This window comes from Bison bison, unplaced genomic scaffold, assembly GCF_000754665.1.
Source record: "Bison bison bison isolate TAMUID 2011002044 unplaced genomic scaffold, Bison_UMD1.0 scf7180017864080, whole genome shotgun sequence".
Classification (NCBI taxonomy): Eukaryota; Metazoa; Chordata; class Mammalia; order Artiodactyla; family Bovidae; genus Bison; species Bison bison.
In genome coordinates this window covers 3,241,482-3,254,802 of record NW_011494652.1, presented here as the reverse complement: position 1 = coordinate 3,254,802, position 13,321 = coordinate 3,241,482, and the positions used below count along the sequence as shown (strand labels likewise).

Here is a 13,321-nt window from a genome sequence, read left to right as displayed (position 1 = left end):
CCAAGGGATTCCTATGGGCCATGTGGTCTCCTGTCGGGGGGAGGTGTCTTCCCCCTCCCCCTCTAACCCACCCCCTCCAACCACCACATTTGCAAACAATAAATCTCATCATGTTTGTCTCCTGAGCTTCAGACCCTCCAGATGCACCCTGTTGCTCTCAGAAGCAGCTACCCCTTAGCTGGGATGCCGGACCCTGTGGGGTCTGCTGCTGCCCCCTCGCTCTACCTCGGCCCCTCCCCTCCAGCATACTGTCCTCAGCCCGCTGTCGCTCCCCTTAAATGCCATGCCCTCTCCTGCCCTGACCCGTGGGCAACTCCTCCTCATCCTTCAGACCCCAGCTAAAATGTCACCTCCTCCCAGAGGCCCTCCCAGACTGTCTCACGTAAAGATGGCCTCTCTGTGTAGGTTTTTCAGAATTGAGATTTTTGTTTGTTTGTTTTGCTTTATTATGTTTTAATTAATTGATTTATTGAGTTGAGCCGGGCCTTAGTGTAGGTATGTGGGATCTTCAGTCTTCGTGGTGGCAGGCAGGATCTTTTAGCTGTGACATGCAAACTCAGTTGCGGCCTGTGGGATCTAGTTCCCTGACCAGGCATCGAATCCCTAAGACCATAAAGTCTTAGTCACTGGACCACCATGGAAGTCCCTAGAATTCAGATTCAATGAATTTTCTTACCATAAAAATCCCGTATACAGAAGAGCCTGGCAGACTACAGTTTATGGGGTTGAAAAGAGTCAGACACGACTGACCCCCAGCTGACACACACACCATAAAACTCACCTCTTTAAAGTATACAATTCAGTGGTTTTTAGTATGTTCACAAGGTTGTGCAACCACCATCGCCCTCTAATTTCAGAACACTCTCATCACCCACAAAAGAAACCTCCTGTCCATCAGCAGTCACTCCCTACTCTCCCTTGCCCCAGGCCCGGCAATCACCAACTTGCCTGTCTCATCTCCGTGGGTTTACCTCTCTTGGACATCTCATATGAATGGAATCCTACAATCCAAGGTCTTATGCATCTGATTCTTCCCCTTAGCGTAATTATTGTCAGGAGTCAGCACCTCGTTCTTTTTTATGGCTAAATAATATGCCCTTGTGGGGGCTTCCGAGGTGGGGCAGTGGTAAAGAACCTACTTGCCAATGCAGGAGATGAAGGAGACCTGGGTTTGATTCCTGGGTCAGGAAGATCCCCTGGAGGAAGAAATGGCAACCCACTCCAGTACTCCTGCCTGGAAAATCCCCGTGGACAGAGAAGCCTGGTGGGCTACAGTCCGTGTGGCCCAAAAGAGTCAGACGCAACTGAGCGACTAAGAACATAACATGCTCACCAACTCCCAGAGCCTACTCAAACTCATGTCCATCACGTCGGTGATGCCATCCAAGCATCTCATCCTCTGCTGTCCCCTTTTCCTCCCACCTTCAATCTTTCCCAGCATCAGGGTCTTTTCCAATGAGTCAGTTCTTCCCCTCAGGTGGCCAAAGTATTGGAGTTTCAGCTTCGGCATCAGTCCTTCCAGTGAATATTCAGGACTGATTTCCTTTAGAATGGACTGGTTGGATCTCCTTGCAGTCCAAGGGACTCTCAAGAGTCTTCTCCAACACCACAGTTCAAAAGCATCATCGTCCCAACCCACCGCCCAAACCCTGTCTTGGGCTCCCAGCCCAGGGGAACCTGGGTATGCTAGCCTGCCCTGGAAAGGCCTCGGATTCCTCCCAGCCTGACATGGCCCCCTGTCTCCCAGGCTCTCATTCAGGCTCCCCACGGGCCTTCTCTCCAGCAGGCACCCCAACCGCGAAGGCTTCTGGGCTCTGCCCTCCTGCCCCTGCCTTGCTGACCCTCGTCACCCACAACTCTTCCCTTGGCCTCTCGGTTCCCATCGCGACCAACGACCCGGGTCTCCCCAGATTCCTGCTGTTTGTGTCATGTGTGGGAGAACTCAAAATAGCCCATGCAGTCTATGCCCAGCCTGGGAAGCAGATGGTTTTCCCAGGGGCTGGTCCCCAGGGCACACGTGATGTCTTTCTCACCAATGCCCCAGATTTTGGCCCCATGCTCAGCTGACATACTCTCTTCCCAGGCTCCGGAAAGCTTGATGTCCACTGAGTCCCTCACTCACTGTGTGGCTGTAGACAAAGCACGTGACCTCTCTGAGCCTCAGTTTCCCCAAGTGCAAAGGTAGGATCGTTGCTTTGCTAATCTTGGTGGTCATTTCAGGAATGAAGTATGACAAGGGCCTTGAGAATTCTTTGTGATCTTAAAACACTGAGTTACGTTTCTCCCAGAGATGGTGGAGGAGGGAGGCAGGGGAGGAGCAGGAACGGGGTCTGAGGCCCCGTCATATGTCCTTAGTCTCTGCAAATGGGAGTGGCCGCTCTCATTGTCTCCATTTTATGGAAATAGAAACTGAGGCTTGGCAAGGGTGTGGGGCTACTTGAGCTCAGGACGGCGGTTGTGGACAAGGATGTGAATTCAGAGCTGAAAGATTTTCCCTTTGAGGACGGGTGATTTAAATGTTTTTCTACTTGCTTTTTTGTTTTGGTGTTGCCTTACTTGCATATGGGATCTTAGTTTCCTGAACTGGGATTGAACCCGTGTCCCTTGCTTTGGAAGTGCTGAGTCTTAACCACTGAACCACCAGGGAAGCCCTTTCTGTGTGCTTTTAGAAATCATTTGAAACTGTTCTGAAGAGCAGTTTTTGTCTTATTCAGTCAACAGGAATGATTCCTAGCATGCAGAAGGTACTCAAAAGATGCATGGATGAATGAGTGACTGAATGAGTTAAACCATGAAGCTACAGTGGCTTTATGGGCACATAAACCATGGCCAGAGGAGCCTGGTGGGCTGTAGTCCACGGCGTCGTAGAGTGGGACACGATCGAGTGGCTGAGCACACACACACACAAGCATGCACAAACCACGGGTGTCTGCTTGCCGCTCCTGCAGTTGACAGGGGAGACCCAGCCCCATGGTGAGCATTGGCCTGGTACATCCAGGAAGGAAGTGGATGTGGCCGAGCAGTGTCAGGAGCAGGCCCAGGGCGCTGGTCACAGCCCCAGGCTGGGAGGGTGTCCGGGCCCCTCTCGGGTCTCCTCCACGTCCTGGCGGCCTCCCCAGGGCAGCTCCATTTGTCATTGTTGTTCAGTCTCTGAGTCGTGTCCGACTTTTTGTGACCCCAGGGACTGCAGCACGCCAGGCTTCCCTGTCCTTCACTATCTCCCCAAGTTTGCTCAAACTCATGTCCGTTGAGTCAGTGATGCCATCCAACCATCTCATCCTCTGTCGTCCCCTTCTCCTCCTGCCCCCAATCCCTCCCAGCATCAGTCTTTTCTAATGAGTCAGCTCTTCGCATCAGGCTGCCAAAGTATTGGAGCTTCAGCTTCATTAGGGCAGAGGTTCCATTATTTCTCTGTAAAACAATGTGGGAATGAGACATGGAACTTGTTGTCCAAACTAACATGGCTGCAAGCATGCATACAGAAGCCGAGGGGGCATTTCTGTCATTCAAACCAAGTTTGGTGTGACCTGTGGGAGAGAAAGTTCTCTGTTGACAGTGTGAGCCTCTAACTCACACTGTCATGCTGTATCAGTGGCCCTGATACGGCATGAGGGATGCCCGGGCTGACCCAAAGTCGCTGTCCCCACCAAGAGGATGCCTTTTTCCACTTCAGGTTCCAAGGGACACAGACGACAAGAGCCACACTGGAAAGGCAGCTTTGCATGGTGGGTGGATTCCTCATTCATTTATAGCATGTGTGGGGAGGGGGTGGCTGGAGACAGGACACTGGCCCCTGTTGACTCTCACGTCTGTTTTCTTGCCTGGGGCAGGGCAGGAAATGGAGTTTATGACAAGGATGCGCTTTCTCGTCTGCTTTGCAAACCAGGGATTCTGTGACTGCCTGTGGCTTCCTCTGGGTTGGCCGTGTTTGCAGGGGAGAAGCTGCTGCTCTGTGGCTTTGGAGGGTCACCTGGGCCCATGCCAAGGCCCCCTTGGCCCTGCCCCAGGCCTCATCTGATGTGGTCTGTCCTCTTGGGCAGCCTGACTCTCCGGTCTGCATTCCATCCTGAGTGGGTCCTGCACTCCTGGACTCAGGTGGGCTGGATCTGGTGACTTGTTCTAACCAACAGAGCACAGTAGGAGTGATGGGTGTTTCTTCTGAGATTAGGTTCTAGAAGATGGTGATTTCCATCTTGTGAGTCCTCTCTGACTTTTCTCACTTTCTTGTCCTGATGAAGCTGGTTGCCCTGTCATTGGCAGCCCTATGGAGAGGCCATCAGCCAGGGAACTGAGACCCTGGTCCATCAGCCCGTGAGGAACTGAACTCAGCCTATAGCCACTGAGTGAGCCAGGCCCCTGCAGATGTCTGCAGCCTCTGCTTCACCTTGATCACATCCTGCAAGAGACGCAGGGAGGCGTCCAGGTAAGCTGCCTTCAGATTCCAGTCTTGGAAAACCTGGGAGACAAGAGACATGGCTTTAAAATGTGACATTTCGGGGTTATTTGTTACGCAGCTGTAGATAGTCATTATACATATTTTCATTGAATGTGTCTTAGGAAACACATAAGCAGCATGTGAAATTGGGACATTTATTGCTTGTCATTGTTTAGTTGTTGTTTAGTCACTAAATTGTGCCTGACTCTTTGTGACCCCATGGACTGAGGAGCCTTTTGGGATTTCCCAGGCAAGAATACTGGAGTGGGTTGCCATTTCCTTCTCCAGGGGAATCTTCTTGACCAGGGATCAAACCTGTGTCTTCTGCATTGCAGGCAGATTCTTTACCTCTGAGCCACCAGGAAAGGCCATAAGCAGCACATGAAATCGGGATATTTGTGCACAGGAGACCCAAGGGGCCCTGCTCAGCATCAGGCTGTGGATGAGGGCCAGCAGGCCCATGGCAGGAAGAGGAAGGAGAGAGGAAAATGGGGATGGGGTGTCAGCTGACACCCCAGGTCTCCTGTAGGCTTGCTTCCCAGTCTGGGGCACCAGAAGGACCCACGGACAGAGCTGGTAAGAAGCCTGGTGACCTCCTACAACCTCACCCACAGACAGCAGGAGATCCTGGCGAGCTCTGTCACCTCTGGCCTCAGTTTCCCCATCCCATGGCCTTTTGCGGGGCGTGTGGAGAGAGCCCGCTGAGTCTGCCTCCCTCCCTGCAAGCTTGGGGAATGCCATCACAGCACCCTTTTTTCCTTTTCTGTCGGCCTCCTCCACTGGACCGACAGGGAGCTCAGAGGGCCTGCCGGCCCTCGTCACTGAGCGCCCCACTTTGTCCAGTGCCTGACATGCGTCACCTTGCTTGAACCTTCTCAACAGTCACATGTGTATGATAGTCGCTCAGTCGTGTCCAACTCTTTGTGATCCCAAGGACTGTGTCCCGCCAGGCTCCTCTGTCCATGGGATTCTCCAGGCAAGAATAGCGGAGTGGGTTGCCATTTTCTTCTCCAGGGGATCTTCCCGACTCAGGGATTGAATTCCGGTCTCCTGCACTGGAGGCGAATTCTTTACCGTCTGAGCCACCAGGGAAGTCTACCAGCCACGTGAGGCTGCTGTAAGTCTCTCCCCACTTTATAGATGGGGAGCCAGGCTGAGGGGGTGTGTGACATGCCCTCTGATAGCCCAGCAGCAGAAGCAGCGGTCAGAATGTCACGTCCTAAGCACCTGTTTTATTCACTGCTGTATCCCAGCACCCAGCCTGGTCTCTGCGGCACAGTAGGTGCTCAGTACACTTGCTGGGCACGACTGGCTGAGTGACGGCTCCTGGTCAACCTCACAGTGGCTGGATGTGGAGGAGGCAGCTCACCCAGGGGCTGGACTTCAGCCAAGGTTACGTTGCCTTTGACGGGTGGCGAGGCGGGGAGCTGTGAGTGTCCAGGGACTCCTGAGGGCCAGTGCAAGCCCCTTCAAGCTTCACAGCTGTCTTGGTTTTGTTTTGATCCTATTTCACAGAAGGGGAAACTGAGGCACCCAGAAGGGCCATGACTTGCCTGGAGTAGTAACATCAAGACCAGGCTGGTGTCCCTCTGGTTTCACTCCCAGGCCACCACTGCTCCCTTGGCCCTGCCCCTCTTAGCTGGGGCCCCGGGGTCCCAGGAGGTGCACACACGGCACTCCAGCAGCCTACCCAGAGGACCCTCCCAGGCTTTACTCCCCCACAGTCTAAGGCTGACCAACTAACTAGTAATGGACATGGCCCAGAGGCCATCTGTCTGCGCCCCAGGGACAGTTTGGTTCTACCAAGGACATACATTGGCATCTCAGAAGCCTTGTTCCTGTCTTCCCTTTTGCTAGAGCTCCTGTGTTAACTCTGTGTTCAGCATCCAAACCAGCCTTGCTTGCACCACAAAGTCCACGTAAATGCTTACTCAGCACTGCATTCCATTCTGGCCTCGTGAGTTTGTATAAACATCAAAGGAATTCTTTAATTGCAATAAAGATGAGTCCTTGGGGGATGGGCCATTTTTGCAAAGTGTTAGTTGCTTAGTTGTGTTCGACTCTCTGCAACTCCATGGTCTGTAGCCCACCAGACTCCTCTGTCCATGGGATTCTCCAGGCAAGAACACTGGAGTGTGTTACCATTCCCTTCTCTGGAGGATCTTCCTGACCCAGGGGAACAAACCCGGGTCTCCTACACTATAGGCAGATTCTTTACTGTCTGAGCCAAGACGGAAGCCCAGAGCTGTGTGCATCTATTATTTGCTTTTTCAGAATAAAAATATCTTACTTTTTCCCAGGTTTGAAGATACAAACTGATTAAAAAAAAAAAAAAAAAAACCCAAACCAAACCCACAAACACGTCCTGCGATTTCTCTCTACCATCCTGGGATAACCACAGTCTTGCCCACCAGGGCTGTATCATCTTTTAAATACTTGCCAAGTGATGGGCTCACTGATTTCATTGTTACTGCAATTTGTGTATCTTTGTTTTAACCAGGTGGAGCTTTGCTTCAAGCATTCATTATTCATATTTCTTCTTTTGTGAGCTTCTGGTTCTTATCCTTCGCCCCTTTCCCATGACCATGATGCTGGGAAAGATTGAGGGCAGGAAAAGTGGGGGACAGAAGATGAGATGGTTGGATGGCATCACCAACTTCAATGGACAGGAATTTGAGCAAACTCTAGATAATGAAGGACAGGGAAGCCTGGTGTGCTGCAGTCCATGGGGTCACAAAGCATCAGACATGACTTAGCGACTGAACACCACCACTTATGGGGAAATTTAATCTTTTTCTTATTTCAGAACTCTGTGGGAGGCAGAATTTTGGGTCCCATGACCTCTCCCTCCCCATCATGCTTGTGGTTGTGGTGGGTTAGATGGCAAAAGAGATTTTGCTGATGTTATTAAGGATACTAATTAGTTGTGTCCAGCTCTTTGCAACCCCATGGACTGCAGCACGCCAGGCTTCCCTGTCCATCACCAACTCCCAGAGCCTACTCAGACTTATGTCTGTTGAGTCGGTGATGCCATCCAACCATCTCATCCTCTGTCCTCCCCTTCTCCTCCCACCTTCGATCTTTCCCAGCATCAGGGTTTTTTCCAATGAGTCAGTTCTTGGCATCAGGTGGCCAAAGTATTGGAGTTTCAGCTTCAGCATCAGTCCTTCCAATGAAGGTGGGTCGAGCCGGCCCAAGAATGAGCATTCCTAACCCGTGCCCACGTGGGGCGGACTGAGCCGGCTGGACCACCCGTTAAGAACGCGCTTCTGCCTGCCCCTAGGCCTTTATAGCCCCTCCCACCAGGAAGTTGAGCCCCGCCCACCAGGGGGCGTGGAGTCGGGTAAGTCCCGCCTCCATGAGCAAGCTCTCCATCCTTACTGGCTGGTGGGAAGGGACGCCCCTTCATCACAGTGCCGTCCCCGCCTCCGCCCGAACCCCGGGGCGGGGGCAATGCGCCTGCGCGATGGAGCTCGCGTTTAGCGCCTCTGCGCGGTCCGGGTGGCAGGCGGAGACCCTATGGCGGACACCCTGGAAGAGTCGGAACCCCTTTTGAGCTGGGCCCGCGGCGGCAGCGGCCGCGACTGCCCAAGGGGCGTACTCACTTGCAGCAGCGTCCAAGAGAGCCCTGGTGAGCCGCGGCCTGGGGAGGGGCCGGGCCTCGCGGGGGCGGCGCGTCGGGTTCCTGGCGGCCCGTGTCGCATCCCTGCTGTCGCTGCGGGCGCGCCCCCCTCTCCCCCGGCCGGGGTCCGATCGGGCCTTGAGGAGGGCTGGGCGGCTGCGCCATGCGGACCCCGATCCCGGCCTGGGAGCTGGGGGCGCGGGGTTGCTCGGAGAGGGGGGTGGTCTCTCCCTGCTCCACCGACCGGCTGGACAGAGAGGCCTCGCTCAGCCCGGGAGCAGCCAGCCCCGTCCCCCCGCCCCACCCCCTAGTCCCCTCCGTGGGCTCGGGGCTTCGTACTTTCCGTAGATCGCCTTGGTGACTCCTAGGACGACCTACTTCCGTTTTCCCCAGTTCTTAAACGGGAAAGTGAGGCACAGAGAGGGGCGTTCCCCTACCCAAGGTCACACAGCCAGGAAGTGGCCGAGGTGAAATCCAGCTGGGAGTGAATTGTGAGGCTTCCCAAACCGGGGTGACTTCCTGCCTTTGCCCTCTGCAGCTCTGGCCTGCCCTTCCTGTTTATCGGCTGAAAGACTGCTAATTCCTGGGGAGGCCTGGGAGGGTGGAGGCCTTCTGTCCCTGTCAGATCCCAGGGGCTTTGGGTGCTGGATTTGGGAGGGAAGGGCTTCAGCCTCCTTTTATGAAGGGGGAAACTGAGACCCCGAGAATGTCCACACCTGGTGCAAGATCACAGCCCTGGGACCTGTCACAGCTGCTGCTGTCCCGCATGGGGTGCTCCTTAAGGGGCCGCCTGGGCTCCTGCCTGCGGGGGGTCTGTACTGTGTGCCCGACTGTTGGGGTGGGTGCCTGACTGGAGATAGCAAACATGCCCACCTGCCCATCTCAGAGCCTGTCCCAGGACAGTTCTCCATCCAGCCTGTGCCAAGCCTCCCAGGGCCCCGGAAAAGGGACATAGGACATGGTGGTGTTCAGGGGGAGCAGACTTTGTGTCTGGAGGTCCGGGTGCCTTTCTGGTGCTGCCACTTCCTGGCTGTGTGACCTTGGTACGTCTCACCTTTCTGTTGTTGTTCAGTCTCTCAGTCGTGTCTGGCTCTTGCCGACCCCATGGACTGCAGCACACCAGGCTTCCCTGTCCTTCACCATCTCCTGGAGTTGGCTCAAACTCACCTCCATTGAATCAATGAAGCCAACCTTTCTGAGTCTTCATAAAACGGAGGTGGTCACTGGGGCTGCCCTGGAGGGGGGCCTGGTGAGGATTCAGAGAGAGTCTAGGTGCCTGGCCCGGTGGCAGAGTTGGTGCTCACTGGTGCCGATAGCCATTCTGAGCAGAGAACTGTGATCATTGTAGGTCCAGCCCTGGGAGAATGCACGGCCAGGCAGATGAGACCCTCACTGTAGAGACAAGAACCCGGGCAGGCAGTGTGGCTGGTGTGGGGGGACTCTGGGGAGGGCTCTTTGTCCAGACCCTGTGGCCTTGGTGAGGGCTTCTGAGAACACAGACAAGACACCCTGTGTTCTGGATTTCCCTGGCCAGGCTGTCCAGCCAGGCTCTGGGGACCCTCACTGAGTTTACCCCCAGCTCCCATGCAGGGCTGCTGGATAGGACCCTGAACTCAGGGTCTGTCTGGCCTACAGCCAGACTCTCCTAGGAACAAAGGTGGGGGAAGGCTGCTGCTGGGTGCCCCTCGGGCCCCAGTGAGCCCCTGTGGTCAGGTCCCGATTCAGCCCCTCCTCATGGACCACGACTGCAGGGTGGGGATAGTCGTTTTCTCTTCCCCTTCCTGGTCAGGGAATGACCCTCTCACTGGTTATGGAAAAGTCAGAGGACAAGGGATTGCTATGCTATAGAAGGGGTTTTGAGAAGAATACTGATAGTGAGTGTTGATGAAGGGCTTACTGTGCGTAGCACGTTAGCTACAGTAACCCATTCAGCCTGCACATCAGTCCTGTTGTGTAGGGCCTGCAGGAACTGAGGCACAGCGCAGGAGGAGACTCGCCCAGGGTCACACAGGCCCAGCCAGGGGGTGAGGGGAGCTGGAGCCAGCGCGGGAGGGGATTTATTCTGGGGTGTTGGGAAGGGGAGGCCTGGGGCAGGAGGACCAGGGCAGGACTGACGTGGGACACAGTGTTTGAACCCTCTTTGCTCTGTTTGTTTGTCCTCTGTGCTCTGACATCCTCCCTGGTATGCCCAGTGGGGAGACGGGGGTGTGGACAGGTGATTGCCCGCCCCCTGCACCCTACCCTGGGGCAGTGAGTTCCTAGACCGCCAAGCTGCAGGATGGTGCTCCTGGCAGGGCTGATGGTGCCTGGGCAAGGGCGTGGAGGCTTTGGAGAGCTTGGCCTTGGTGGAGCCAAGTTTGGGGTGAGTGGCGAGGAGGGCACAGGCTGGAGGAAGCGGCAGGGGAGGAGGCGGGTGGAGTGTGGACTCTCTCCTGGGGTTTGGGGGACCCGGGGGAAGCTATGAGGTGCAGGTGGAAGGCTGCTGCGGGCGGAACAGGAGGACAGGGTGGGAGGGCCCTGGGGGGTCTGGCGCTTCAAGGGCCGGGTGGCCAGAGTTGAGCGAGCCCCTCCAGCGGCCCCCAGTCCGGGTCCTGGAGCAAGCTCTGGGGCCTCTGGCTGCCTGTCTTATGCAGGCAGCTTGTCTCCTTGGGTCCCCTCAGGCCGAGCTCCGTCTCTCACCTGGGTTTTCATGATATGGGGGCCCTCAGACCGTTCTGCCTCCCCGGGTGCCCCTTGGCTGTGGGTCGACAGGCGTCCCCAGCCACTGTGTGCCCCGCGGCGGCCTGGGCTCAGTGGACGCAGCAGGGAGCAAAACCGAGCTGCCTCAGATCGCAGCGTGCCCGGGAGGCTTTCCGGGGAAGCAGCGGTCGCCACCCTCAGAGCCTACCCCCGGGGAACTCCTGGGCCCCTGGGGGTGAGCGTGGAGGTTGTCTGTGAGGGGACCCCGAGGTGCTGACGGACATGGTGCTTGTTCTCGGTGACACAGCAGGGTGATGGCAGAGTCCCGCCCCCTGTCTCTGTCCATGGTCCCCCATGTCCCCCATTGGTTCCTGGACCCCGCTGCACGGGCTCGGAGGACAGTGACACAGCCTCCCTGGGGACGGCAGACAAGAGTTGGCAGTGGTCTGGAGCTCTGCCCAGGTGTCCAGCGTCCCCTTTCCTGGGCACCTCTCTGCCTCTCTGTCTTCTCTCGGTACCTGTGAAGGGTGGTTTTGGCAGCTGCTGACCTCCAGGGACCAGACGTGAGAGTAGTCTTCAACAGGAATGGTGACTGGTTAGTTCAGCTCGTCTCAAAGCCCTGCGAGCCGCTGGGGGCTGTGTGCCGGCTCTGTGTCCTGGGTACCTGGGCTGTGCCCCGCCCGCCCCCCGCGGCCTCTCTGAGGGGTTCCCTGCCTCCCTGGGCTGCAGCTCCTCATGCCTTTCTCACACCCCTGTGTCAGGGAGGGGTCCCGTGCAGAGTCGGAGCGGCGCCCCTGCTCACCAGGCAGCAGGCAGCACACCCGGCCAAGGGCACCGACCAGGTGCGCAGCCTGAAGCTCCCTGATGGGGGGACTGGGGTACCGGGCTGAGGTTGGAGCCCTCGACTTGTCCTGCCCAAAGGCCCCTCGTAGTCAGTCCTCCCTGGCCCCTGATGGCCCCTGTCTGGTTGGCAAAGGCTCCCTCGGCTCCTGCCCTTGGGGTGACTTGGCTGTGGCCACCTGGCCCTGTGGGCTCATGACACGAGCCGGGGTGGGGGGGAATTAGGGGGACACGATGACCCCAGAAGGCCCTTCTTAGGTCTCCGTATCTGGTGGAGGGTCACGCAGCACCTCGGGCTTCTAGACATGACGCTGAAGTGTCAGTGTGAGACCCGTGCCCTTGTTTGGCAGGCGGCTGGCTGGGAGCACCACCCCATCTCACAGTCAAGGCAGCTGGGCCACGGTGTCCTGACAAAGGCCGCCCGGAGGCCCGCGGTGGGACGGCGTGGGGAGGGGGACCATGAACACAGTCCATGCGCCAGGCTGGCCCTGGGGGTCCTGCACTCACCTTGGGGGCCCAGCTGGGCGGATGTTAACACCTCCATTGGACAGGGGGTGATGGGCACTGTGGGGGCCACTCCTGTCCTGGGCCCGGAGCCTGTCGTTCAGACCCTGCCCCGCCCAGGGCGCAGGCATCTCATTCCAGAGCCTCTGAAAGGTTGCAGCTAGGTCCTCGCCTTGCTCTCCCCAGGAGTCCTGGGCTGGGTGGTATCTCCCGATCCCACTCCTCACCCGCCACGTCCCCTCTGCCCACAGGCGCCGCGGCCAGGCGGGATCTGTGCTTGGACCAGGCTGTGGTCCTCATCGAAGACGCCATCCAGGTGGGTGGGCGGGCGCTTGCCCTGGGGCTTGTGGGGGCTGGGCGGGCGCTGCTCCGCTGGCCCCTTCACCCCTGCCGTCCTGGGGCCAAGCTGTGGTTGCTGGGCTGTACGGTCGTCGCCCCCGTGCTGACCGGGACTTAGGGCTTGGTCCCCTCCAACCCTCCTCAGGAGACGTGCGCCAGGTGCCCTTCTGGGTCCCTGGTCACTCATTTTGCCGATTCACCATCTGCCCAGGCCTGTCGTGTGCTGTACTGCTCTGGGTTCTTTGAAAGATACCCAGAGGTGGCATGACCTTCCTTCGCCTGCAGACGACACCCCGGGTTAATCAGGGAGATAGACTGTGGGAGCCAGCTGGGGATGAGGCTGGCGGCATCCTGGAGGGTGACCCAGCTGAGGCGGGGCGGGGTCGGCCTTGCACAGAAGTGAGGAGAGCCTCACGGGCAGACACAGCTGTGTGCACAGCTGTGCATCCAGCAGGCCGGGGTCCGTCCACTGGCTGGCCCTGGAGTCCGGCCCTTGGGCGTTCTCCCTCTGCCAGGAAACCTTGCAGCTTGGGAGGGTCTGACCCTGCTGGGTGGCCACGAGCCCCCAGTCCCTGTGGAGTGGACTCTGTGATCGCCGGGCTGTGTCCCTGCCGTGGACGTGTGGTGGGGTGAGGGGCTGCCCTGCAAGGGCTGGCTGTGCGGTGTGGCACCGAGGGGACCCTCACCGCCCCGTGTGACCTCCACTTCCAGTATCGCTCCATCAACCACCGCATGGACGCCCGGTCTCTGTGGCTCTACAGGTGGTACTACTCCAGCAGCAGCCAGTGGTGAGCGGGCACGCGCCCCACGGGGCTCCTGCGGCCGGGCCTGGGGGGCTTTCGGGGGGCAGGCAGGCTCCCCTCCCTGGGGTGGACGAGGGGCCGCTGTCTTCCCTTCTTACT

At 57.5% G+C, this 13,321-nt stretch overlaps 1 protein-coding gene across 1 annotated transcript in view; it reads left to right on the top strand.

Moving 5' to 3' along the window:
* Positions 1-7,887: 7,887 nt before the first annotated feature.
* The window catches only part of TPCN2 (two pore segment channel 2), a 32,053-nt gene continuing 26,619 nt past the window's right edge, over positions 7,888-13,321 (top strand). Inside the window, exons 1-3 of the mRNA XM_010837651.1 lie at positions 7,888-8,066; positions 12,332-12,396; positions 13,131-13,207. Coding sequence (XP_010835953.1) covers positions 7,955-8,066; positions 12,332-12,396; positions 13,131-13,207 — 254 coding nt within the window. The 5' untranslated portion in view covers positions 7,888-7,954. The remainder of the gene's footprint in view (positions 8,067-12,331; positions 12,397-13,130; positions 13,208-13,321) is intronic.